Below are 26,531 nucleotides of genomic sequence, written 5' to 3' on the forward strand. Positions count from 1 at the left end.
GTTTGGCCCACACCCATTGCCACCTGACCACATTAACCCCCCACTTCCTTTGACCATGGGGTTGCCCTTGGACGTGTGATGGCCCATGTTGGACTGGCCCGTTTGTGCACTGGCCCATCCTCGCACCCGCCTCCGCATGGAGCATGGTACCGAGTTCCTGTCCTGGCACCCGTCTCCTCTCAGGGTGATCTGCCCCTGACTCCTGGGCAATGACATTTTAGGACGACCTCACTTTGTAGTGCCGACATGGGCCACTGTGAAGGGAGAGACTCACTGGTTGCTCCTGATGTCTTTGTGCCTTTTCCTGGGACCCTTACCCAAAGGACACTCGGGAAAGACCCACCGCAGTGACGGTGGTAGTGGACATGTCCCAGGAGGACAGAACATGGAGCTATTCTCATTGTCAACTTGCTGACCACAGCTGACACCAGATTCAAGGAGACTGTAGAGTGAATGGGTGAAAGGGGCCTGCCCCCCCTTTGTACCATTGCTCCCCAATGTTCACAAAACCCAAGGTCAGCTTTATTAGGAGCTGTGCACACAGGTGAACGGGTCCTCCCAGCAGCCCACGGTGCAGGCTGGCGATAGCCTTCCTGTTAATTCGCAGAGGACAGACAAGACACCCCCTGGCCTCCTGCCACGTCACCCTCCAGCCGGGTTGACGACTTTTCCCAGGAAGAGTAAGCTCTGGGTGGTCACCTCCCAAAGGAGCACCAGGAAGGGCCTGTTGAAGTGGGCGTGTGGGGCTGAGGTCACGTTCAGAGACTGGGGCTGGGACAGGAGGCCAGAGGCAACCCCTGCCTTGGTTCCCCGCTCGTTCATGTCCAGTGCTGCTTTGTGTGACACCTGGAAGGAGAAGAGAGGGCAGGGACAGCTCAGGACACTCCAAGGGACAGAGTCCACGTCGTGTGACGCTAAGGAGAGGGAGGCAGGCCGGCCTCTCTCATCCAGGCCTCACAGGCCCCGTCTTCCAAGAAAGGAGCTCCAGCCTTGGCTTTATTTTTTCCCCTCTCCCCGCCTTTCCCTGTCTCTCATGGGAGGGTACGCCTGCTCCTTGGTGGGGGGACCAACGACCCTGAGCATGGCTGAGGGCCGCCTGAGCATGGACTCAACAGCAATGTTTTGGTACAGGCCCACGAGCCGCACTTCCTCTCTCTAAGCCTCAGCTTTCTCATCTCTAAAATGGCCTGCTCAGCCCGATTGGTGGTTAAGATGCACTCGGTGGAACCGGCTGCCTGTGGTGCCGGCCCTCTTCTCGCCATAGTTACAACAAAGGCAGGTAGGGTTTCACTGCTGTCCCAGGGATGTGAGGAATCAGAGCAAAGCTGTCCCACACCTGGGGAAATGTGGCTTCATGGATGGCCCCGAATACGTGCCTATCTATCTGGGCCGTGTCCTGTGTGAAGAAGAAAGAGAGGTGGAGAGGGGGCTGCCCGTGGAAGGGAGCCTTAAGGATCGTGTATTAAAGAACCAGTATAGGAAGAAAAAGGGGAACTTATGCCAGAGGGGAGTAGTCGCCGCTCCCACGCATACACCCACGGTCGCCTCCTTACCCTGGAGATGGTTCTGTTGAGCTGTCCAGTGGTTCCCAACAAGTCAGCTTCTAAGTTGAATATGTTGGTGAGACCAATGTGGGGAAGTATTTCTTCCAGGTTGTATGTTCCAGAAATGGAAAACCGTGGCAGATGCAAGTCCAGCAGGCTGGAGAGAGAGTCAGACAGAGAGGGAGCGCTGTTTCGTTCCCTTGCTGCTCCTGCCCTAGAGGTCGGCAGCCGGTGCTTCGGGAGGGAAAGCGTTTCCCAGAGTGCGGGGATCCAGTCTTCCCACGACACTACCTGCTCTGCCAGAATGTTCCACAGCCCAAACAGTTTTTACAAAGCATAACTGATTGAATCCACATGATAACCATGTAAGGTAAACACTGGTAACCTTCTCCTACCTCCATGTCCAATTCATCAGCAAGTTCTGCTGGCCTACCTCCTAAACTACATCCTAAATCCATCTATTGGCAACCCCCCAGTGCAGGCCACCACCATCTCTCCCTTGAGTGAACTTCAGGGATCTGATGAGAGATGGTGGATGTGAAGTGTGGGCACAAGTCACTAGAATGCCTCTCTCTCCTGTTCCTGGCCTGCCTTGCCCAAGATCACAGCTGGTTAGCCGAACCTAGGGCTGGACTCTTGCCATTGGAGTTTATTGAGACCTGCTCAGGTCTTGACCAAGGTCTGCCTGGGTCCTTCCGCGTGTCACTCACCTGGGCAGGAGCAGCTGGCTCCATCTCCTCAGGGTCTCAGGCTGCAGGGTGGCCTCCACCTGCTCCATTTTCCCCGGGTCCGGGAGGACCAGCAGGGCCAGCGCATTCCCGCTGTACTCGATCTGGAGCACTGTGCAGGCCAGCTCCTGGTCGTACAGGAATCTGTGCATTTCCTTCTGGTGCATCATAGGGATGGGGAGGGAGGTCCTCTCGCTCACGAAGAAGCTCTCTGGCTTCTGGGTCTGGTAGTGATGGAAGGGGTGCTTCCACTTGGCTTAGGACACAAAACCGTAAAACCGTGAGGACACGCTCCACAAGAGCAAGTCTGCGCGGACGTACTCTACACCACACCGCTGTGGTGACTTCCTCTTGAGGGTGTAAGTCTAAGGCACAGATACGGAATCAGGAGGCCAGAATTTAGGTCTGATTCAGCCACCAAAACAAGTCCCCAGAGTGTGAGCTCTAATGGCCTGTGATTTCATTTCATGTCAGAGCAATTTAGCTTTCAAGAGGCGAAAATGTAGTATTTTCATCTACCTACTAAGCATGTGTGAGGCATTATCTCTTTGTATCTTCATCAAAATTAATGGTAAACAGGTATTATAATCTTCATGTCAGAGGTGAGGAATTGAGTCTGTGAATTATGGAAGCATTCTCAATGTGCAGACCCACTCAGTGCTAGCGCAGGGGTTGGGGCTGACTCTGCTCTGAGGCTCAGGCTCTTGGCAAACACCCAAGAGCAGTCTCTACCCAGCTGCCTCTAGATAACAACAACCTTCAACATAGAAGGTGGAGGGCCACCCTCCCCCTCCCGACTCCCTAATATTCAAACTGGAAAAAGAGGGAATTTAGTTAATAAACTGTAATATATAATGCAAAAGCCCAGTAAGGCACCGTCGGAAATGCAGAATTTGGTGGTCACGGTCTTGTCCACGTGCGTGGTATCGCCTCTGTTTCTATTTATAATCTCCACCCCTAGCCCATCCTGACTTGGCCTCTCAAAAGCACTGGTCTTGGAGAGGAGGGGCTGGCTCCTCCTGTCCCCCCTGCCCGCACCCAACCAGTGACCAAGTACCGCTGATTCTATCTCCAAAGCCACAACTCTATCCAAGCCCTCATCTTACTTTGCTCCGCTTCTAGAACATCCTAACTTGTCTCTGCTGTCTGACCCTTACTGCCCGCAAACCATTTTCCAAAGTGCAGCCAGACTAGTCTTTCCCAAGCCAGATGTGATTATGTCACTCAGTGCTTCCACCTGTTGGGTAACCCTGGGGTCCCACAGATAGAGTCTGGGATCCCAGTGGAGCTCCTGCGTGTCTTTCCACGGCCGCTCTGGGCCTTGCCCCAGGCACTCCCCTGTTGGTTCTGTTCCAGCCAAACCGAATGTGTTTAATTTCCTCGAGAAGGCGATGGTATCTTCAGCTTGGACTTTTACATGTTCTGTTGTTTCCACCTGAGACCCCTTCTCTCACCTTTCCTGCAGCCTCTTTGCCTCAGCTTTCATGCCCAACTTAGATTCCCTGTCTCCCAGGGAGCCTCCCCTCGCTCCCAAGTCTGGGTGAGTGTCTCCGTTAGAGCCCGGGGCACCCACACCCCCTCATGCAGAGCATCATTTTCCCACGGAGTTGTACCTGCCTTTTACTTATTTAACTCACGTGCGACTGTGGAAAGACTGTCTCTTATTCATAACTCTCCCCAAGTCCGCTCACCCCAGTCTTCACCGTGGGAAAAGCATCAGACAAATCCTGAGGGGCTTTCTGCACAATACCCAGCCAGTTCTCCCCCCAGCCGCCACGGTCATTAAACCCAGGGGAGTCAGAAACTGTCACAGCCAAAAAGGGCCGAAACTAACGTGACAACTAAATGTAGTGTAGATGGTGGATGGGGTCGCGGAACAGGAAAAAACAAAAAAAATCAGGTGAAAACTAAAGAATATCTGAATTAAGTGTGAACTTGCATTTCAAAGAATGGAGGAGCTCATGTTCCTAGCAGCATATATAAAGATATATGCTACTAATTCAGGAAATAACTGAAGTAAAAAAAAGATAAGGGCCCTAAAAGGGTGAAATGTTCAATGCAACAGTCAAAATTATCTACATAAGTTAAGATCTGGTAATGACAGTAAAATATGTGAAATAATATGTAGAGAATGAGCGCATCGCTGTAAAAAATTAAAACACCTTGAGTGTATTAGAGATGATTATGTACATATACCTAATGTGCTCGTGGTGTGAACACATGGGTGAGAAGGATACTCGCCAGCCCTAGGACAGTGCTGGCTTCTGGGAGGGACAGACAGAAGGAAATGGGGCCAGGAAAGCATTAAAAAGAAATTGAACTGTATCTGCAACGTCGTATTAAAAAAATCTGAAGGAAATGGTAAAATGTTAATATGTGCTCATTCTTGGTGGGGGGAGTGTATAGTGGTTTTATATTCTTCTTTGTATATTTCTGTATGTTTGAAATCAATAATAATAATATAAAAAATAAGATATTTTTCTAAAAGTGAATTATTAATAGAAAAGTGAGATCGAGTGCATAACAAAACTTCAGAATAAAAATAAAATAGAAAAAAACAAGGCAAGCCCAGCCGGTGGCTCAGCAGTTGAGCATCAACTTAGGACCCAGGAGATCGCAGTTCGATTCCCGGTCAGGGCACATGCCCGGGTTGCGGGCTCCATCCCCAGCCGGGGGCGTGCAGGAGGCAGCCGATCAGTGACTCTCTCATCGTTGATGTTTCTCTCTCTCCCTCTCCTTTCCTCTCTTTGAAATCAATAAAGATACTTAAAAAAAATTTAAAACCATGGCAAGAGAAAGCACATATTGATACATCAGAAGCCATAGTATTTAAATACACAGCGTCACCGCCTCAGCTGCAAGACTTAGGATGGGGCCCTTTTCGGGCGGGCGGGACGGGGAGGCGGCAGTGCTCACCCTTGAAGAAGACGTAGTTCAAGAGCACCAGGCGCGTGTCCTCGGTGAGCTCCTGCAGGCCGTCCGCCACCTGCCCGTACGTTCGCTTCCTCACGTAGTCGTTAATGAGCCTCCGTGCTGTGGCAGGATCTGTGAAGTTCACAGAAAAGGCAGAGGCCCCGTATAGCTCCCTGATGTCATCCAGAAAGTGCTGCCGAGGCTTCAGCTGCTTGTCCAGGAACAGGGAGTGGCCGACTTTCAGCTCAAGCTTGGGACTGGGCAGGTCGAGGGTGCGGATGAGGCTGTGGAAGCCCTGGTGGACCGTGGCGGGCGGGGTCTCCGTGAGGTTAAAGCCGAGGCCCTCCAGGATCTGCCTCGCAGTGTCAGCCTGGGCCCCGAGAGAGAGCAGGGCCAGGGTGGTGGCGACACTCACTGGGGAAAAGAAGATGTTTCCTGGGGTTTCCGCGGCCAGCTGCTTGTACACACGCAAAGCAAAGCTGCTGACGGTCGGAGTGACTTGGCGGTAGGCGGGAGCTGGCTCTGAGAGCTGACCGCTGGGGGCCGGGGGCAGTCCCGGGCTCTTATCTCCATGGGCAGAGGCCAGGACCCCTGCGCCCAGCAGCCACAGCCATGCTGGCCACATCCTCTGAAAATAAGGAGTGAACACATCACTCTCTCTAAATGACAGCACGGCTCCCCAAGGCTCCCACAGCAAACCTCACATCCAGACTGTAGCCCACAGGCGTCCTGAGGGGCCCTGCAGAGGATGAGTGGGGGTGAGCAGCCCAGGCTGCCAACACTCTTCCCCAAGGCCCCAGTCAGAGCAGTGGCCCTTTATCTGCTTTACACATTGATACGTCCATAAGATATGGTTGAGAAAAGGACTCCGGGCTATAAAAACAACTTCCACCATCTATTTTCCCTCCCTCCCTCCCTCCCTCCCTCCCTCCCTCCCTCCCTCCCTCCCTCCCTCCCTCCCTCCCTCCCTCCCTCTTGTTTTTTTCCTTTCTTCTTTCCAATCATTCATTAAGTCTCAAGGATTGAGATGATGCTTAAAAGTCCTGAGCGAATGTTTGGGACACCGTGACAGTGAGTGTTGCCGGGCCTCCCTTGCAGCTAGGTGTGGCCATGAGCTATAATCTTGCCAACTGGAGGGGAGAGGATGGCATGTGTAACTCCCGGGACAGGCACGCACAGAGTCAGGCGTGCCCTCTACACTTTGGTCTTCCATAGCTGGAGTGTGGGCATGATGGTCAGCCATGGGGACCCCTTGAGGGTTGGCTAAGCTGGAGGCTGGATGGAACCTGGGGGCAGAGATGGGAGAGAGATCAACTCTGCCTCCATCAAACTTGTTACCTCAAGCTCCTCTTGTCACATGTAGTGGCTTAAACTATATTTTAATTGATGCAGAGATTCGGGAAAGATTTCTGTTATAGGTTGAATTGTGCCCCCCCCATTCATATGCTGAAGTCCTGATCCCCAGTATCTGAGAGTGTGATCATCTTTGGAAAGTGGGTCATTGAGATGTAGGAATTAGTTAAGCTGAAGTCATTATATGAACCCTGATCCACTAAGACTGGCGTCCTTATGAAAAGGGGGAATTTGGATACAGACACACCCTCGGGAGAACACCGTGTGAGATGAAGGCAGAGATAGACAAGCCACAGAAGACAAAGATCCCAGCTACCCGCCAGGAGCTCCAGAGAGGCCACAATCCTCCCTCAGCCTCGGAAGGAACCACCCTGCCCACACCTTGGCCTTGGCCTTCCAGCCTCTGGAACTGACAGTGCATTTCTGTTGTTGAAGCCACCCAGTCTGCTGTCCTTGGTTGTGACAGCCCCAGGACACTAACCCAGTATCTCTCGTGCTTTAAGCTCCACATCTGCCTGGAGAGCCTCGGTGCACCTCGAGGGGACAACAGGATGCAGGAGCGGGCGACCCCTTGTTTCAGGCCTGGGACGCAGTTCCTCTAGAGGGGAAGTGGCAGTGTGGATGCCTGTCTGCTTACTCTGCCCCCAGCTAGAGCCCCCTTCCCCTCTCAGGGTCTCCACACGCATCCCCACGTGCCCACAGCGCACACACTGCCGCCCTGCCTCTCAGGCTCCCTGACCGTGATGTCCCAGTGAGGACAGTACTGTCCCCCTCCTCCCTTCAGAATGGACACTCGCACCGCCCATGCCACGGTGGCTGTTCACCGCTGACCACCTGATCCTTGCCCATCTGTCCTGATAGCGTTCATGTCTTAATCAGCACCTTGAATACCATTTCCCAGACCTGCGGCCTCTGGATCGATTACAGACTGCACAGTGGGGTGGGACAGACCATATTTCTGCAGATGGCTTGTCGTGCCTGGTGCCCTACATGCCCCGGCCAACCCCAGAGGCCAGGTGTCCGGAGGGACGCAAGCGGCCTCTTTATCAGTGATGTTGAAATGCGAGTGCTGGTCAAAGTACTGAGGGCAGCTCCCCAAGGCCTCCCTCAGCCACCCTTTCCCTTCACCGCGGGGTTTCTTTCGAGCAGGGACATGAAAGAAGCAGAACTGTTTAAAACCTGGTCTGCCCTGGGGGGAAATATAATGCAACCGCGATGAAACTATTTTGGGCTTATCCTTTCCGCCCCTTCGAGTTCACTACCATTTTCTGCCACCTGCACGCCAAGCCTCCCAGACTCGCTGGGAGTCTAGTCCCCACAGAGGACCAACCTGCACGTCAGGGGCCTGGGTTTGAACCCAGGCTCCGAAGGCACTCACTGGGCAATCCTGTGCCAAGGAACCCCTCTGGACAGCTGTGTCCCCCTGCGCAAAAGGCAAATGGTAATTCCTGCCTCCTGGGGGCGTCACTGAAGGATGACAGGACTGACAGTGTCTGAGGCCCCTGGCCCGGGGAGCGTATGCAATGTTACATCTCCCCCCTTCCTACTGAGGCTGTGTGAGTCTATCCAATTTATCACTTCCTTCCTTTTCCAGAAAGATCCCAGAGGCAAATTAAGAACTCAATTAATTATAATGTTCCCATGCACGGTTTATTTGTGGTGGGGATATTAGATATATTGAGCCCTGGTCCCCAACCAGAGATGCTCTGAAATGCAGGGAAAGGGCTGAGTGTGAAGAGGGGGATCATCTCAAAGATGAGTCTACCGGGAGAGAGAAAGCTCAGGAAACGCCAGGACAGTCCTATGTGATGAAGAATGGTCCTGCCCAAATGCCACCTGTTGAGAAATACTTGCTTCACGCCATTTAATTAAATCCATACAAGAACCTTAAGACACAGGTGTTATTACCCCTGCTGTACGAGTGGAGAAACCGAGGCTCAGGTCAACCCAGCACCTGCTGAGCGGGGGGAGCATGATTCAGAGCCCAGACTAGGGCTCTGCAGAATGACCCTTTTCAAACAACAGAGTTTCTAGTACATTTGCTGCAACAAGGTTGTCATTTTGGGTTGTTCTATTTTCTTGTTGAGCTGCTAGGAATCCTGGGAGCGCCTCTCTCAAAATTTTTGAAGACCAAGTTTTTCATAGAAGGTTATTTTAAACCTGAGGGTCTTACTTCAAGCCTTGGGAGCAGTACATCGTGGCATTTCTTCCTTTAGGGGCCCTCGGTTCTCCCATCCCTGCTGCCAAAGCCAGAGAGAGAGAGAGCGGGAGAGAAGGGGGGGGGGGGCACAGAGAGAGCGCACAGCACCCCGGCCCTCGTTCCTGGTGTTAGGGGAGCAAGCTCAGTACTCACAGCGAGGAGCCCGGCTGGGGCGCTGGGCCTGCAGCACTGCACCACCTCCAACCCGCAGGAGAGTGGCGTTTGCAGATCACAGCAGCCTGGTCAATATTTGTCAAGTCAGTTCCTGGAATGGTGTGAAGACTGCGCAGCAAATAGGAAGGGACCTGTTTTTCCAAGTGTCTGTCCCACCGGCCTGTCCTGCAAACAGTGAGTGGGAATCTGGACCCCGCTGGGTTTGAGGAGACGCTGACATGGGTGCCGTCCGCAGGGGGTCGAGGCGCGGTTGCTGTGGATCCTTTACGGGTGCTCTGCGTGTCCCAGGCAGCATTTTTTAAGGAGCAGCTTCACGATGAAGGCATGAGGTGTGTGAGGCGACATAGCTCACCGGGACTGCTTGGGCCACTGGCCTTTGCTACGTCTGCAGAGCTGAGCCGGGTGCCTACTATGTCTCTCTTTTTCTTACATGTGCCAACAATCTTGTTTCCTGGAACACTGCCACCTCCCTGCAGCATGTCGGACACTGGCCCCTGATATCCTCTATGAACACCTTCAGCATGGGGGACGTTAGGACAGAACACTACCTGTGGGTCCCTTCAGCATGAGGGACACTAGACCCTCCTTTCCCTCTGTGAACACCCTCTGCTCTGTGGGGCATGAGGCCCTCACATCCCCTGTGGGCACCTCTCCTCTTGCTTTAGCCATGGATCTGCCTGGATGTGACACACACAAGCGTGGCTCTCCAGGCCTTCCTCTCTCTAGTTATGCCACTTCCTCCGCCTTCTAGAACAATCCATCTTACTGTTCTTTCAACTCTCCAGAGCCACATCTCCAGGATGCTCTTGTGGCCCATTCCCAGGCCTCTCATCCCTCGGAGCTTGCGCAGCAAGTGCTGACACAAACAGCGAACCCCTTCCTTGGGCATTTGAATGTTCTTGTTTAATGAATGAAGTACCGAGCCCTGAGGCAATGCCTCTGGTGATAAACGGGGTTCCTTCAGGGTCGCATCACCCCAGGAAAGAAAACACTTGTGCCCTGTCCTAAACCACCCACAGTGGACTTTCGGTGGATTTTTGGCCCTGTTCTCTCTCATCCAGCTCCTGGCTCTTAGAGCAAATGGCGCCCTGCAGGTGGCTGTGGCTGGGTCATGTCCTTACATGGCTCAGGAGCCCCCCATACCCCATCTTTGGCCTCCAGTCTCATTCCTAGCCTTGGCTCTCTACCTGTATAACTTTATTTCACCCTCTGGCATCATCTGCTCTGGGTTGCCACACAGAACTAGTCTCTCCAGGCAAGGCCTGGCCTCTTGGGTGTCATTCTTAGGTCAACCCATTTGGTCAATATCTTTGCCAGCTATGCCCGTGGCCTCTGGGTCTGACCTCTCTTGTCAAAGGACCTGATGTTATCAGACCTCATGATCTCTTATGTCCAAGGCAAGTCATGGCCAGCCAGGTAGCGCCCCATTCCCAGCCTCCCCTACCTCCCCCCCCCCACACACAGACACAATTCTGCGCATGACCATCCTCCTGTCTCTTCCCTCTCCAGGATATCCATTTATTTACTCATTTCTTGGGCATGTAAAATGTGCCAGGTACTGTACTAAGTACTAAGGTTACAGCCACGAGCAAAATGGAGGAGGTCTGTGTCCTCGTGGAGTTTACTTTCTTGGGGGACGCGGAATACAGGGAGAAAAGCCACTCGCCAATGCAAATGATTCCAAAGTATGGTGGACATCACGAAAGACACGAGTAAGGAGCTGAGCACCAGCTTGGAAGGACTTACTTTGGATGGCCAGGGAAGGCCTCTTTGGGAGCGGGGGGGGGGGGCTTAAAAGAAGAGGTGCTCCATCAGCAAAGACTGGGAGGAAGAACATTCTAAGGGAAGGAAGACCATGGGCAAGACGGGAGAGAGTGGGGTGCAGGGAAGGAGTGAAGGAAGGAGAGAAGGTCAAGGTGGGTGAGGCATTAGGAGTGGGAGGCATGGGGGGCGGGGAGCACTGAAGGGACCAGAGGGCGCCAGGCACCCGCGGCCGGGTGGGATGGGGCTGCACTCCGAGGGCAGCAGGGAGCTGCGGGAGGACTTGAGGCTGGGGGCCGACGGGATTTTATTTGTGCCTTAAGAAGACTCTTCTGGCCTTTTAGTGGAGAAGGAATTGGAGCGAGGCACAGTGGCAACAGAGCAACTAGGCACTGGGGCGTGCCCTCTGGGAGGCAGTGGTGACCTGGTCTGGGGACGTGGGAGGAGAGGACAGGACGTGAACACATTCGCTGTAAGCTTTGCAGGCGAATCCGAAGGATGTGCTGTGGGACTGGCCATGGCTGAGGGAGAGGCCGCGCCTGGAGCAGGTGGGTGGGTGGCGTGACTCTGAGACATGGAGGACCACAGGAGAGCTCAGGGTTGGGAGGGTGCCGGTTGGGGTGCAGGTCTCTTCCTTCCCTTGGAATGTCCCTCCCCCCATCCTTTGCCAGATGGAGCCCCCTCTTCTTTTAAGCCTCAGCCTATATGCCTCCACCCTCCCTCAAAGACGCCTTCTCTGGCCATCCAAAGGGCTTTGGTGAAACATCCACAAAGAAACGTCAGTAGGCAGATGAATGTTAGAGGCTGGACCTCAAAAGACGTGGCCCAAGCGAAATATAGAGATTGGGGAACAGGCAGAGCGCAGGTGGTGCCTGAGGCCCTAAGCCCAGGGGAGATGGGAGACAGAGAGGAGAAACCGGCAAAAGAGACAAAAAAAGGGCCTGAGCTCTTGGAAAGAGAAGTGGAGGAAGTTTGTGAGCAGGAAGGATGGAAGGGGACCCTCGGCAAGCAGGGGAGGGGACGAGCACTTCCTCACCGTGACGGGAGGGGGGAGCTGGAGGACAAGCGTGCGGGCATGGGCGGGCTTGGCACTGGGCACACAAAGGGCATCCTGTCTGATGGCTTTCTTGTCCCGTTTGGGAAGGAGGCGAGGCCATCGGCTGAGATCGTGGAGGGAGGAGGCTGGTAGCTCTGAGTGGAGAGAGAGGGAATGAAATAGATGCTGGGGAGTGACAGCCGTGCACCCACCTGAAGATCAAGCAAAGCCAAGATCTGTGACCAGGAATTGAAAGTGATATTTTCGACACCTGGTGACCCAGAATTCAGCACTGGACACAACTTTGAAAAGTATCTGGTCTGGTGCTGCTCTGGCCTTGCGAACGCGAATTAGCTGGTGCGCATGCCTCTGCCAAAGATTTCTGTGTCCTTTCTGCCAGCGAGAGTCACTGCATTTTATCCCACAGTATCTTCTGTATGGCAAACAATATGACCGAGAGGACTGCAGGGAGCAAAACGACAATGCTAGACGACACAGTGACATCAAAGTAAATTAAGAAGTTTTAGATCAACTGGTCTATGGGAAAATGGGATATGATTACCCAAAACACTTTCTCCTGACTGTATTCCCTGTGCCGGGCACTGTACAGCACATCCTCGTGATTAATAGTGTAATAACTGCAGGTTGTACTCTCGTTGCTCTTCGCCTTTTGCCCATCCCTCACTCCCCTCCCATCCGGCGACCATGAAAGATAAAAATCGTATGAACCTGTCCACAGAGACATGTGATTCGCGTGTGTGCCTGAGGGCAGAGCGCTGTGCATAAAATGAGGTTTGGCCCTGGCAGCTGTAACAGGGCTGGCGTTGCAGCCCCATGCCTGGGCTTCGGGCCTGGTTCTCACACCGCCCTGGGTTAGCTGTTCCCGCTCTTTGAGTCTCTGTCATGTTTGTGATAAGGTGGGAGTGTGGGGATCCCCATGAAGCTTCTCCAGTGCTCTAGCATAACTGCCTTCTCTTTCTTTCTTTGTGTGTAAAAGAGCTTAGGAAAGCCAACGTGAGGCCCTCAGCACGTCAAGGAGGTGTGGGTTACCGGCCCCCCCCCAGAAAGGCAGTCTATGGATCTGATGGGGGGGGCTCCACTGGAGGCTGCAGGGGTTACCCTGGATAATGAAAGGTGAAGTGGAAGGAGCCAGAGCAGCCCGTTAACCAGAGGGTGGGGAAGGATGGCAGGGGAGCCTTTGCTTGGAACCCCATGGCCCATCGCACCACGTGTGGCTCTGAGCAATCAGAGTAAGGGGCCCAGGCCATTGTCACTCCAAACTGGTAGGGAGGAGGCTGAGCACCCAGAGGGCTGTGTGTGCTCATGCGACAGTGTCAGAGCCAAGAAGGCAGCCAGCCTTGACCAGTCTGGATGGAAAACCAACGTGTGCACCCAGAAAGGCCTTTACAACCTATACATCAACCCTCATCTTCCTGTTTGAGGAACTCAATGGGTTTAATGGCGCCTCCACCAAACCCAGACTCCTTCCCTTGGCCAACAGCACCTGGCACGATCTGACTTTGGTTCTACCATCGCAGCCACAGCGGCTCTCTCTGACACCCCAACATGCCGACTCTTTCCTGACGCGGTCCTCGTGCTCCCAGAAACACCCCTTTCCCAATCACCCTATTCCATGCCTTCCCAGCACTCACCATGACCTGTAAAAATCACACTAGTTATAGGTTTGGTTTTACCATGGTGGTGGTGGTCTATCACCTCATCTAGGTCCCAAAACCGGGCACCTTGTCTGTCTGATTCATTCCTAGAACATGTTAGGTGATTGATACATTTTTGTTGAACGAATGGATGAATTCCTGCAGTCACTGAAATGTCACATAATGACAACCTGGCCACCATGAGTTAACAAATAGACCATTTCAAATTAGGACCCTGGGGGCGTGTGAGAGCACTGTGCTGGCCAAATCCACACTTTAGGTTTATTAAGTTTATTACTGTAATTCTGAAATAAAGGTCACTGGACTATATGTCACCATATATATCTCGCTAAGGAATGGTGATATGCCAACCCAAAACCATCCCATGAAGCCAGTTACCTGGGAGATTTGTGGGAAGAGCATGACTGGGGTTCATGGGCTTTGGTTTGTGACCCGTATTTTTGCTGATTTTTGATGAATGAGCCTCAAAAGTGGCATCTGGGAAGCCAATGCAGCTCTGCTGGCGTCAGGTGGACCCTCCGAAGAGGAGGGGCAGGTCCCAACGTCGCACAGGGACCTTCAAGCAAGATGGTCTACTTCCTGTGAATTGTTAGCATGTCATCCGTCACAGGCCTCTTCCCGCCTAGAATTTAGTGGGGTCTTCGACCTTCCCTAGGAAGAGCACGGTCTGTGTGGCCTTGTGGATTATCAGCAGCAGGAAGGACCGATTGAAGACCATGCAGCGAGAGGAGCCATCCTTCGAGCGGATCGTGAGGTTGGTGGCAGTGGCTGCTGCGGCCTTGGTGCCCTCCTCACTGACTTCCAGCACAGCCTTGTGGGCGGCCTGCCAAGGGAAAAGGAACAGGAACACTGTTTAAAAACTGAGCTTTTGATATTTTGCCTGGGAATGGGGACCCCCCTGCCGCCCTGAGAGGCATGAGATTTGCCGCTGGGCAGCTGGCCCTCAAGCATGGAGCTGAACGGTTACAAATGGAGCCTGGGAAGACCCAGGTTTGATTCCCAGTTCTGCCGCTTAGTGTTGCAAAAGTCATTTAGATGCCTCAAGCTTCACTGTCCAAATGGATAAAAGGGTGATAATAACTGTACGTGTCCCATCGGGTTATCGGGTTAATCGAAGGCGAGCCTGCGAAGTTTGCGTGGCGGGTGCTGGCCGCCACCGCTGCGTGGGAGACGCGGGGCGGCACCGCCGAAGGCCGCGCCCCTGCTTGCGCTTCTGCACAAGAGACTCTTAGCCGGGGTTCATGTCCTGCTGAGCTTCGGGGTCCCGTGAACTCTCGGCAGCTGCAACCAGTTTTCACAGGTGCCCTGAGGCCCATTCCTCGTCATGTTCTCTTTTGCTCTCACCAAGGACATGCTCATTGATTTTAGAGAGAGAGGGAGGGGGAGAGAGTGTGAGAGAGACACCGATCGGCTGCCTCCATCTGCACCCCAAGCTGACTGAACCCACAACCTAGGTATGTGCCCTGACCGGGAATCGAACCCGCAAACTTTTGGTGTACAGGAGCCACCCGGCCAGCGCTGCTCATCATAGTCTTGTGGAATCTGCCAGTACTCCTTCCCTGGCCACCAATGACAGAGGTCCCCTTCAGTGGCCCAGGACCACTTCTGACCATTACAATCTGTTATCAAAATAAATTTTAGGCCAGGGATCAGAAAGCCATAAGCAGACAGGGGTTAGAAGGTAACCCCAGTGAGATAAGAAGACCTCTTATAAGAGCATGGGGTCCATGGGGAGCCTGGAGGGTGCCCTCTGTCTACAAGGGGTGCTCACGGCTCAGCTCCAGCCAGCGGCCACTGTGTAGAGCTTTGGACAGACTATGTGGGAATTGGGCTCGATGATTTGTTTCAAGAGAATCAGAAATCTGAATTTTTAAGTCCAATATTCTACAGTTTAAAAGTCAGCTCTCTCTTCTCCTATCTCTCCCCCCCCCCCCCCCTTCTTTCCTTCTTACACTGCAGGCCAAGCACAACACATCAACAGGGTGCTCATGGCCCATAGGCAGCCACGTTGACCTCAGTGTGAGGACCTGGGCTCCAGGGAGGCGGGGGTGAATGCCAGGTGGCCACCTGCTTGTGTGCAGCAGGTGTCCAGATGCCTGGTTCCCAAAGGACTGTAGCTGAACCTTAGGGACACTTGTTTGAGGAGGGATAATGGGTGCTTGTGTGTCAGAGCTGTGATGGCCAAGAAGCAGCAGGCCTGGCAGGTGCGCCCCTGGATATGCCACAGAGAAGTCACTTTGCCTTCTGGGGACTCTGTTTCCATATCAATGAGACGAGGGAGCTCGGTGAGTCGGTCTCCACAGGCCCTTCCCACTCAGGCTTTCACGCAGCTATTCTCATGGACCAACTCACTTTGGAAACTTGCAGGAGGCCTTTCTTTGTGATCCCAGAAAAGTCAGCATTTTTGCCAAAGGCGTCCTGGATGCCCATCTTCGGGAGAATGGTTTCCAGGTCATAGGAGGTAGAAGTGGAAAACTTTGGAATGAACACATCTATCCACCTGTGGGGAAGGGGAAAGGAAGAGGTGAGGTCACAGGCCCTGGGTCCCCATTTCTGTTTCTAGGTGGCATTTTAGGAGTCGCTTCTCCCACTCAGCACTGCTGGCTGCAGCTAATGAGTAGACACATCCCAGACAACCAGCCTAGGTTGCTTTGGAAGTAAGCCTCCTGGATGAGCAAGTCCAGCCCTGAAGAGGTATGAGATGAAAAATAGGCCCCTAATGAAGTAGGGGACAGAGCAGAGATGGGGCTCAACAGGGGACCCAATGCCAGAGATCAACAAGAGGCACAGGATAGCGACGGAATCGAGGCTACCTCCCTGGACCAGAGTGCCACCCACCAACCCTCCTTGAGACAAACCCTGCCAATCTCTGAGAGCAGCAAAGCCCAATAGAACTTTCTACAAAGTCGGAAATCTTCTCTACCTGTGATGTCCAACATGGTAGCCACTAGTCACATGCAGCTATTGAGCAATTAAAATGTAGCTAGTGCCAACAAGGAACTAAAATTTTAATTTAATTTAGTTTTAATTAATTTACATTTAAATAACCATATGTGGCTGATGTCTGCTGTGTTAGCACAGCCCTGGAGTTTGGCACTTTTCCCCCTCTGTAAGAGTTTTCCAGAACCAAGAGTGAACGGCCCTCGTTTACTGAGCATTTACTGTGTGCCTGGCATTGTCTCAGGCACGGTCATTGACACTATCTCCACTTTAGTGACGGTAAAGCTTAGTTTTAGTGCTTTGCCCAGTCATGTGATTAATGGGCCACGGAAATATATGCACAAAAGTATTGGATGGACACTTTGGTCCTCATAGATGGGCTTCCTGTGACATCTAGCACAATGGGCTGCTCCCTCTTCCCTGTTTTGTGTCTTGCGCTGGCTTGGCTATCTTCATCTCTCTGCTCTGTCTCTTTACAGACAACCCCACCACCAGCCTCTATGCTGGCTCCTCTGCCTCTGTCCGGCCCTGGTTGCAATCTAAGAAGGGAAGAAACCTGGGAAACATGCTACAGCGTCCCTCAATCCCCCACTTGACATCTTAGCTAGTGCTGTTTCCTTTACCAAATATGCCTTTTCCAAGCCTCTATGTCCCACCCATACCTTCAGGGCCTAGCTATACTTGTGGCTCAAATGCACCACCTCCTTGAAGGCTTCCACCAGCCCCAGCTGAAAGTGACCTCTCTCTGCTCAGAAGGTCCTCAGCCCTCTGCCTCCCTCCCCTGGGCACTGCTCTTTGTCCTGAATTACAGTTATCCCTGCTCCTGTGTTTTCTCTCCCCCTAGACGATGCCCACAATGCCAAGAAAATATTGCTAAGAGGTCATACATAGGACTTTGACGCTCCCTTTTATCTTATGGTTAACAGCCCTCTGGTACTCTCCTTAATTACAGAACTAATGATAATATTACTATTAGCTAACATTGAGCACCTGCTGTCTCCCTGGCATCCTTCTGAGCACTTTATAAGTAGTACCTTGTTCTATCATTTCAGCAGCCGGGGAGCTCAGTGATACGATTATCCTCTTTTTGTAGGTGGGCACCAATGCTGTGTGTGTTTGTCTATTTTTGTGGAATCGTGCCATGGGGTTAAACATCATAATGGCTGGTAGGGGAGGCTCTGCGAGCACAGAATAGCTACAGTGACATAAGAGTTTTACAGGGGCATGTCAGCTACATGGCCTTGGGTAATTCATTTCCCCTCTTGGAGCCTCTTTCCTTGCTGTGAGTGGGGGTGATAACACTCACCCATCAGGTGACTTCGAAGTTCAAGTAGGAACACTTATGCGCAGCACCCAGCTTCCTGCCCAGCATGCAGCTGGCGCTCACTTTGCAGGAGTTATTATTAAACGGCTGCTATCACAGTCTTTCCCCGGCCTTGGTCCTTGGATGTATATATACCATCCCCTGCCTTGGGCCCCAGCAAATTGACACAGGTGCCCACCTCTTCTGGAGTGAGTGGCTCCACTTCTTCAGTGTCCTGGATGACAAGGCCTGTTCCAGCTGCCTCATCTTGCCCTGGCCCGGGAGAACAAAGAGGGCCGCGGTGTCTCCACTGTAGTCCATCTGCAGCACAGAGCAGTTCAGCTCGGGATCCACCGCCAAAGCAAACTGCTCCACCTGGTGCATCATTGGGATGGTCACAGTGGCCTTGCCCACCATGAATGGGTATCTCTTACTCGTGTACTTGGGGTTGAAGGGCTTCTCCCACTTGGCTAGCACAAAGGGAGAAGAGAGGTCTTTAGTTACAGTGCAGTCAGCGAGGTGAAGACAGAAACAACAATAAAGTAAGGACCTCTGAACACTCTCTCCACCGATGGTTAAAATTAAACTTTTTTAGAACTCTGGAAATTAGCCAAATGCTTTCAGCAAACTGAGAAACAATTTATTAAAGAGAAACGGCTAAATTTTGGTAAGAACAGTCAGCTTTGTGGCATTTTAACTTGCCCTAGTTCCATTCCCCACATCCCAGCTGTGTAGTAGCCTTGAAAAATAATAGCTGCATTGGCTAGAAACCCAGCAACCTGACAGCCACTGAGGGAAAGAAATGGGGCTGGAACCTTTTCAAAGACTCACTCCCAAAGAATTCTCATTATTTGAGCTGTCTTATGCTTCCCTGGAAGGCATCACTTGCAAAGCTGTCTGTATTTGATCTGATTGGGAGCTCAACCAATGCAAAAGCCATTTCCTCGGGGAAAATTAATCAAAAAATAGCTACAGGCACTGATAAATTTTGCAGCTGCCCGAGGCAGTGGATAACAATGAACTAACCAAAAAGCTTAACAGGACAGGTTGGGGGTGACTGTGGAGGTAGCATCTGCAAAAATAACCAAGTAAGGACCTCTGCATATTTACCCTTTCATAAAGGCAACAAGAAAAACTGGCAGAAATGGTCAGAATCGGCTTTTTCAGAGCTCTGGAAATTAACCAAAGGCTCACAGCAACCTGGGGAGAGCCTATTCAAGAAAAATGGCTGAATCCTTATGAGAACAGTCAACTTTGTGGCATTTTAACTTGTGTTAGCCTCATTCCCCTCTCTCTAGTTCAGCAGTAGCTTTGAAAAATATCAGACTGTATCCCCAACACCAGAGGGAGAGGAAGAGATCTCAAAGAATTATGATTACTTGACCTGTCTGATAGTTTCCTGGAAGACCTCACTTACAGGGTTGATTGGAGCTCACTCAGTGCTACAAGCATTTCTCCCCCAGGGTCAGGGAGTATTTGTTAGGAACAATCATAAGCAAGTGTTTTAGCTTCACGGTTGCCTGGATGAGGATAACAGGTGACTAATAACAGACAATAGACTAATAAAAAAATTAAAAGGAAAAGCTGAGGAAAAAGATGTCCATAGAGACTTTGGAAAGTTCCAGTATACCTTGGGCATTTAGATGTTGCATGCATATGTAATGCTACATGCATATTTGAAAAAAAATATGAGAAGGCTGTAAGATCTTACCTCTGGCTGACCTCGAAGGTCTGCATAAACAGAAACTGAGTGCTGAATCAGAGTTATAAGCTGCCTTGATGAGTGTTGATGGCATGCCCCACCATGCACACAAAGACCTTCTGCAAAGACTGGGGGATTTATTTGTCCCAGGCATTTAAGAAACCTCTGCCCAATCAGAGCAGACCATTTAAATAACCAAGAAGGGACTTCTGTGGCTGCCCGTGACAAGTACAGACTTTAAAAATTAGTTCAGAAAAATTACCAAACAAACAAACAACTATTGCAACAAGCAATAATCCTTGGGAAAGGGAAAGAATATGATTTTCAGAGCTGCCACATTACATTATTTTAAAAATCAAGCTTTTACAAAAAAATATTTGGCACAAAAAGAAACAAAGGATGGACTATACACAGGAAAAATAAACAATCTACTAATATCAGAAGTGAAAGAAGGAACACCACCACAGACCCTATGGGCATGAAGAGGAAAATAAAGGAATGCTATGAACAACTCTGTGCCCACAAAGTTGATAACTTAGATGAAATTGTCCAATTCCTTGAAAGACGCAATTTGCCAAAACTCACATAAGAACAGACAATGAATAGGCCTACATCTATTAAAGAAATTGACAATATTGAATAACTTTCCAAAACAAAAAAGTTACAGGCTGTGATAAATTTTGCAGCTGCCTGAGGCAGTTGCAAAAAAGCACCAGGTCCAGATGGATTCACCAGTGAATTCCACCAAGTATTTAAAGAAGAAATTATATCAATTCTCTACAATCTCTTTCAAAGGAAAAAAAGCAGATAGAATACTTGCAAACTCATTCTATGAAGCCTGTATTACCCTAAAACCAGATAAAGACAGTTTAAGAAAAGATAACTACAGACCAATATCTCTCACATACATTGATGCAAAAATTCTTAACAAAGCATTAACAAATCAAATATGACAATGTATAGAAAGAATTATACACCATGACCAAATAGGGTTTACCCTAGGTTTGCAAGACTGGTTCAGCACTTGAAAATCAATTAATCCATCACATAAACAGGCTAAACAAGAAAAATGACATAATCATATCAGTTGACATTCAATAGTATTCGGTATTAGTTTCAGACGTACAGTGTAATGGTTAGACAATCATGTACTTCACAGAGTGATCCTCTCAATATTTCAAGTACCTACCTGGCACCACCATAGTTATTACAATATTATTGACCATATTTCCTATGCTGTAATTTACATCTCTGTGATTATTCTGTGACTACCAATTTGTATTTCTTAATCCCTTCACCTCTTTCACCCAGCTCCCCAACCCTCCTTCCCTCTGGCAACCATCAGTCTGTTTCTTAACTCAGGTTGTCAGAAAGCTTTATGTCCCTCCTCAAAACCTTCAGAGGGCAGTGGGGCAGCTACTGGTGGCAAGAAATAAGGTCCTTTCTCCCAAGCTAATTTCTAGAAAAAAACTTTCCCAAGGGCTTACCCACCAAGCCCAATGTTAGCCCCTCAAGACACATAATCAGGCTGAACTGAATGAGCCCCAACTGTAATTGATAAACTAAAGCTAATAGAGGGAACATGAGATAGCCAAGGTCATTTAACCAGCTAGTTACAAAGCTAGTTCAACTTAGGCTTCCCCCTGCTCCACCCTGCTGTCCAGGGTTTGTCTAGCTTGCTTATTTGACTAAGGGTGGGGAGAAACAGAACATTAAAATCAAAATCAACCTCTCAGAGCCTTACCTTTAAAGAAAATGTAGTTCACCAGAACCATGGCTGTCTGAGGTTCAAGGTCTTGAATTAAGTCTACAATCTTCCCTTTGGTCTCCTTCTCCACGTAGCTGTTGATTCTCCTCTGGGCAGAGAAGGTGTTGGAGAAATCGGTAGAAAAGACTTCCGACTCATACAGCTTCTTGACATTGTCCAAGAAACTTGTCTGCAGCTGCAGCTCCTTCTTGATGAAGAGGACACTCCCCATCCTCAGGTCCAGGTCTTTGCTGGGGACGCTGAGCGAGTGGACCAGATGCTGGAAGCCCTGCTGAATGGTGGACTCCGGCGTGTGTGTGAGGTTGAACCCCATGCTCTGAAGGATCTGGGTCTTGGTGGCTGAGTGGGCCCCGAGGGACAGCATGGCCAGGGAAGCAGAGACACTCAAGGGGCTGAAGAAGATGTTCTGACTCGGGGTCTTCAAAACCAGCCTCCGGTACAGGCGGAAGGCAAAGTTGGTGTTGCTGGAGGACACCTGGGAGGCAGGGATGCTCTTTGTGGAGGGCGGGCGGGGGGATCCTTTGCTGGGGGGACTGGGTGGGGACACACAATAGACTGGAGCACAGAGGCTGATAACTAAGAAAACGTGGTAAAAGGAAGATGCCATCTTGGAATGAAGTAAGTCTGCAAGAGAGGAAAGAACCATTGAGGGGAGGTAAACTGAGGGTCCGGCCCCTGAACCAGAGACCGTGTAACGCTCTGCACCGTTAGTTTTGAATGGGGACAAGCAGGATACTTAGCAGATTCCATGGACTGGAACCTCAGCCCTAAGAGGCGGGGGGAACGGGACAGGGAGTGGGAGAGGCTGCAGAATCGGAGGCTCGCGCCGACCTGTGCAGGCTGGGTTCCGGGCTGTGGACCCACTGGGATTGAAGCACAGGCCTGCCTCAGTCCCGGGGGAATTTTCAAGGACTATTCTGGTAACTACACGTGCCGTTCATTGCTCCACTCACCTTGCGCCCCTTGCAGTGCGCCGTATAGGAGCTCGGTAGATGCTGGTGCACCAGCCTGAGCTGGAAGAGCCTTTGCACCAGTGTCTGAGCCAGGGCGGATGGGAACGAAGGAGGGAGGAATGTGGCGCTAAAACCCCCAGTTTCTCCTATTTGGTGAGCCCTGTGATAGGCTGGGGTCTCCAGGAAGCCACATGGGAATGTGGGGTCTGCAGGGCATCTGTGATGGGCTGGGGGCTGCTGTGCTAGTGTGGGCAGTGATGACTGATCGCAGCACTTGATCTTGACCATCAACCCAAAGTCAGAGCCTAAGCAAAACCATGTTTCCTCACAACCTTGGAGTAATAAATGGTGTTTAAAGAATGCAACCTTGTGCAATCACCTCCCTGTGTCACCTCCCTGAGTCTCACTGTCCCCATCTGTGGAAGAGGGTGGCTCTGAGGAAAGGGTGACAGTCTGCATAATGCCCAGCATGGCATCTGGCCCACAATGGGCATGGGAGGTGGGATGAAGGGACAGGCATGCCCCTGGATGTTCATAACTGTGAGAAGGGATCAAGTTGAAGGATGCCCTGGGGGAGAGAAATCACTGCTAGGCACAGGGATGGGCACACCACAGGGCACCAGGCGCCTGTACCCCTCTCTGGGAGGTGTGGGCGTGGTGGGGGCTCTCAGGGGCACCTGCTAACACCGGCTCTGCCTCCCAGAAGGCCCCACCTCCCTGTCAGCAGACATGGCCTTGCTGGAGGACATCTGACTCCACGCCCCAAATTGTGCTGAGTGGGGCACCTCGGCTGGGCAGGGGTGGGGGGGTTGCCGGAACCAGTTGCCCCTCTGGGAGTCAGCTGGTAAATGTCACGATCCCATCATCCTGTCATGGCCTGGCCTCCATGGATCTCAGGCAAGTGGCTGATTCTCTGTGGGCCTCAGGGAGGTGGCCTCGAAGGGCTTCCTTCCTCGGAGTCTGGGCTCTATGGCCCCAAGGGCAGGTCCTTACACTCTCGACGGAAAGCTCTGCACAACCTCCTTCAGTCAGCTCTCAGAACCCAGCCTTCTTCCACACTGGGCCTCCCCCCATCCACACTCTGCCCTCCCTTCTTTCCCCCACATTCTCTCTCCCAGTCCCATGAAGCTCCTCTCTCTGCTGTGATGTGACTGTGCTCTGAGGATGTGCAGGATTCCTGCCAGTGGGCTCTGCAATCAGGGTGACAGGGACATGATGTCCTCTCTGAGCCTGCCCCTCTCTGGGCGCCTCCCTCCCAGCTGCCACCGCCTTCATTCCGCCTTCCATTGTCTCTCACCTGCTCCGTTCCTCACTCCCCTAGTCACCCATCTGCCTTATGGACAGGGTGAGCTGTCCAGATGCAAATCTCATGTGTCACTCCCCTACTGAGATTCCTCAGTGGCTCCCCATTGACCTTGGGAGGAACGCCCAAGCACCTGGCACATCAGGTCCTTCTCCTCTGGGCCCCAGCTTACATCCCCGGCTTTACCCCCAAGCAGCAGCTGCTCCAGTTTCCTGGAAAGGTTACATTTGCTCAGTCCACCCACCTGCCCTGGTTTCATCTGCCTTCGTTCCAGCTTGAGTGTCAAGAGGCTTCACTTCATGCCAAACCCCTCCATGCCCCGGGTCTTTGCGCCTGTGATGAACATTTTCAGCAAGGCCCCTCAGGCAGGCAGCCTGGTTCCCTGCGAACTGCGGATCGCCAGTCGGTTTCCCGGCTGCCATAGCACTAATCAATCAATTCACTGCCCCACTGACGATGGGGAATATCTTAGCCTTTGCCGTTTCCTCATGATGGGCTCCTCACCCTTCCACGTATGCGCGTGCAGGCCCGCACATACACGCACACGCGCCCTTACACACACACACGCACCAGGAGACCTTGCCTCTTGCCTCCCATTAAAGAGAGCCCCTCAAAAAAGGAACTGCCCCGACCTCCTCCTCTAGAGACATAGCTCTACTTTCCCCAGCACCCCCCTTCATGCACCCCTTCTTCTCCAGCCAAGTCTCCGGGAACTTTAGACAGCGTCCTTTGCCCCATCTCAGGACCCTACACCTCTCTCTTCTGTATTTAAACACCCCCCCCCCCCCCCCGCCACTGGATCCTTGCCATTGGCTTTTAAAGATGTCCAGGTCTTGCCCATCCAGTCAAATCACAATAAAAATCTCATTCCCTTCTAGCTACTACCCTGTCTTTTTTAAAAAGATTTTTATATTTTTAGAGAGAGAGGAAGGGAGAGGGAGGGAGAGAGAGAAACATCGATGTGAGAGTGAAATGTCAATGGGCTGCCCCCTGCGAGGAATCAGCCTGCAACCTGGGCGTTCACCCTGCCTGGGAATCCAACCCGCAGCCTTACGGTACACGGGGCGACGCCCAACCAACTGAGCCACACCAGCCAGGCAATGCTGCCTATCTCCCCTCCCCCTCCCTGCCAAATCTGAGAGCCGTGTATCCGTGGCTTCCGTGGCTCACCTCCCACGCACTCCCTGCCCTCTCCTCTCTGGGTCCTGAGTCCAGAGAAATGGGCCCAGCCCACGGACATGTCTAGGCTCTCGTCTTACCGACTTTTCAGTAGCACCTGGCACTAGAGGCCACTCAGCTCCTTATGCAGGCCCCCTGCCTGTGGCGCCATGCTCGCCTGGATTTCTCCTCCCTCTGTTCCTCCTTCGTCACCTTGGCCGGTTTCTCTCCTCCGGCCCCGCCCCTGTGGGCCTCAGCACCCATCGCACACAGGACTCTCCTCGCTTGAATCTCTCCTCTCATGAGTGCATCTCATCACCGCCACCCACTGCTGCATTACTAAAAAATGCAAATCACTTCTTTTAATCTCCAGCCCAGGCCTTTCCGCTGAGCTCCATATATCTAACCACCTACTCGATATCCCCTCTTAGTGAAACACCACTGTCTTAATCTCACATTTATTTGTGTGACTGAAAATTCAATGAGTCAAGGCAGTTGCCCATCTTGTTCTGCCTGCACGTCACTGTATGGCCAGTACTAAGGGCCCAGTCAGTGTTTGATGAATGACTGAGTAAATTGATGGACGGAAATATAAATGAGCGGTTTACCTCTGGGGGTTGATACTAACCATAAATAAGCATGAGAGGTTCTTTCAGGGTCTTTTAGGGTTAATTAAGGTGATAGTTCACAGGGATATACATATATAAAATTCGAGTTGACTTACACTTCTGGCCAAAACAAAATAACTGATGTTGGACTTTTAAAGAGTTAGAAAAATTTATAAAATGATTAAGACACTGAAAAAATGTGTGAAACAATTCAGATATTAGACAACACAGGCAGAGAAGGGAAACAAATGAGGTAAACCCTATGACTGTCCCAGTTTTCTGCCTGAAGGCACTTTCTAGACACAGAGAAGGAAACTCAAGGAGAGCATGGCAAGCTGTCCTTGGGAGAGCTCACTTATTTTTAATCTCCAGCCCAGACCTTTCCTCTGAACCCCATATATCCAACCACCTACTTGATATCTCCTCCTGAGCTTAGGAGACAGAGATCATAGTTTGAGAAAGCTAAGGAAATTACAATTGTACGTCAAAAGTGTGCATTACTTTAAGTCCAAAATTAAGTTCTAAGCTCTGCATACATAAACTGAAATTCTACGAGCCTGGTCAAAAAAAACCCACAAAAAACAACCCCAAAAGCCTCAAAACCAAAACAAAAAACTGCTAGATGTAAGTGAAACAATTCCCAGAGTTCACATAATGTGGGGAGATATTTAGGTTATGATCAGCTAAAGTGAAGAGACCTCATTGAAGATCTGGAACATTCAGTAGAGACCCTACTTGTTGCATCTTGACATTAGGGCTAAACTGACTTTGGTTTAAAGCTACTTTACATACCCTAACAAGGCTTGAAATCAAGCAAGTAATTTAGTCTGCCATCAAAACAGATGTCAACGCACTGTAAAGGAAGGTAACAAAATCCAGACCAAAAACCTGTCCTGGCACAATGACCAGCATCCAACCAAAAATTGCTAGATGTTCTAAGAAATAGAAAAATGTGACCCATGACCAGAACGGAAAATCAGGCAATAGATAACGGACCCAGACATAACTGGGGTTATAAAATTAACAAACGAGGACTTTAAAACAGCTATTTAAAATGTGCTTAACTAAAGAAAACTTTGCTATAATGTGAGAAAAATCAAAACTAGAAAGAAGTATCAGATTGAACTTTCAGAGATGAAAAGTTCACTATCCAAAATGAAAAACTCGCTGGCTAGACTTAAGAGCAAAGGCACAGAAGAAAATATCAGTGAGCTTGAAAAATAGCAAGGGGAACTACCTAAACTGAAGAGCACGAACTGGAAAAAAAATAGCTGAGCCCCAGCGACCTGTGGGACACAACCAAGGAGCCTAACATACGTGCAGTTGAAGTTCTAGGCAAAATGGGGCCAGGAAAAACAGAAACACTTTTCAAGAAATAATGACCGGAAATATTTGTTAGTTCACTCTATGT

At 51.0% G+C, this 26,531-nt stretch overlaps 2 protein-coding genes across 2 annotated transcripts; both read right to left on the reverse strand.

Annotated features, from left to right (window-relative positions):
• Positions 1-515: 515 nt before the first annotated feature.
• On the reverse strand, positions 516-8,918 carry SERPINA11 (serpin family A member 11). The gene is made up of 5 exons (XM_081150327.1): positions 8,892-8,918; positions 5,189-5,813; positions 2,255-2,528; positions 1,554-1,701; positions 516-846 (listed from the first exon to the last, which is right to left on the reverse strand). Exons 2-5 carry the CDS (start codon positions 5,808-5,810, stop codon positions 643-645), a joined length of 1,248 nt encoding a protein of 415 aa, XP_081006453.1. The 5' UTR covers positions 5,811-5,813; positions 8,892-8,918; the 3' UTR covers positions 516-642.
• Positions 8,919-14,007: 5,089 nt separating this feature from the next.
• On the reverse strand, positions 14,008-21,477 carry SERPINA9 (serpin family A member 9; the record flags this gene model as incomplete). Its single annotated transcript, XM_081145333.1, has 4 exons — positions 21,075-21,477; positions 17,828-18,098; positions 15,738-15,885; positions 14,008-14,208 (listed from the first exon to the last, which is right to left on the reverse strand). Exons 1-4 carry the CDS (start codon positions 21,460-21,462, stop codon positions 14,008-14,010), a joined length of 1,008 nt encoding a protein of 335 aa, XP_081001459.1. The 5' UTR covers positions 21,463-21,477.
• Positions 21,478-26,531: the final 5,054 nt, after the last annotated feature.

The sequence above is a fragment of the Miniopterus schreibersii genome (genome assembly GCF_964146895.1).
Source record: "Miniopterus schreibersii genome assembly, chromosome: 1".
NCBI classification, from domain to species: Eukaryota; Metazoa; Chordata; class Mammalia; order Chiroptera; family Miniopteridae; genus Miniopterus; species Miniopterus schreibersii.

Excerpts from the sequence above, each read along its gene's own strand:
- SERPINA11 (XM_081150327.1), bottom strand. The coding sequence starts at position 5,810 with ATGTGGCCAGCATGGCTGTGGCTGCTGGGCGCAGGGGTCCTGGCCTCT. Across the intron at positions 2,529-5,188 it reads GAACTACGTCTTCTTCAAGG|CCAAGTGGAAGCACCCCTTC; the intron begins GTGAGCACTGCC and ends TTGTGTCCTAAG. Across the intron at positions 1,702-2,254 it reads AGCCAGCTGCTCCTGCCCAG|CCTGCTGGACTTGCATCTGC; the intron begins GTGAGTGACACG and ends CTCTCTCTCCAG.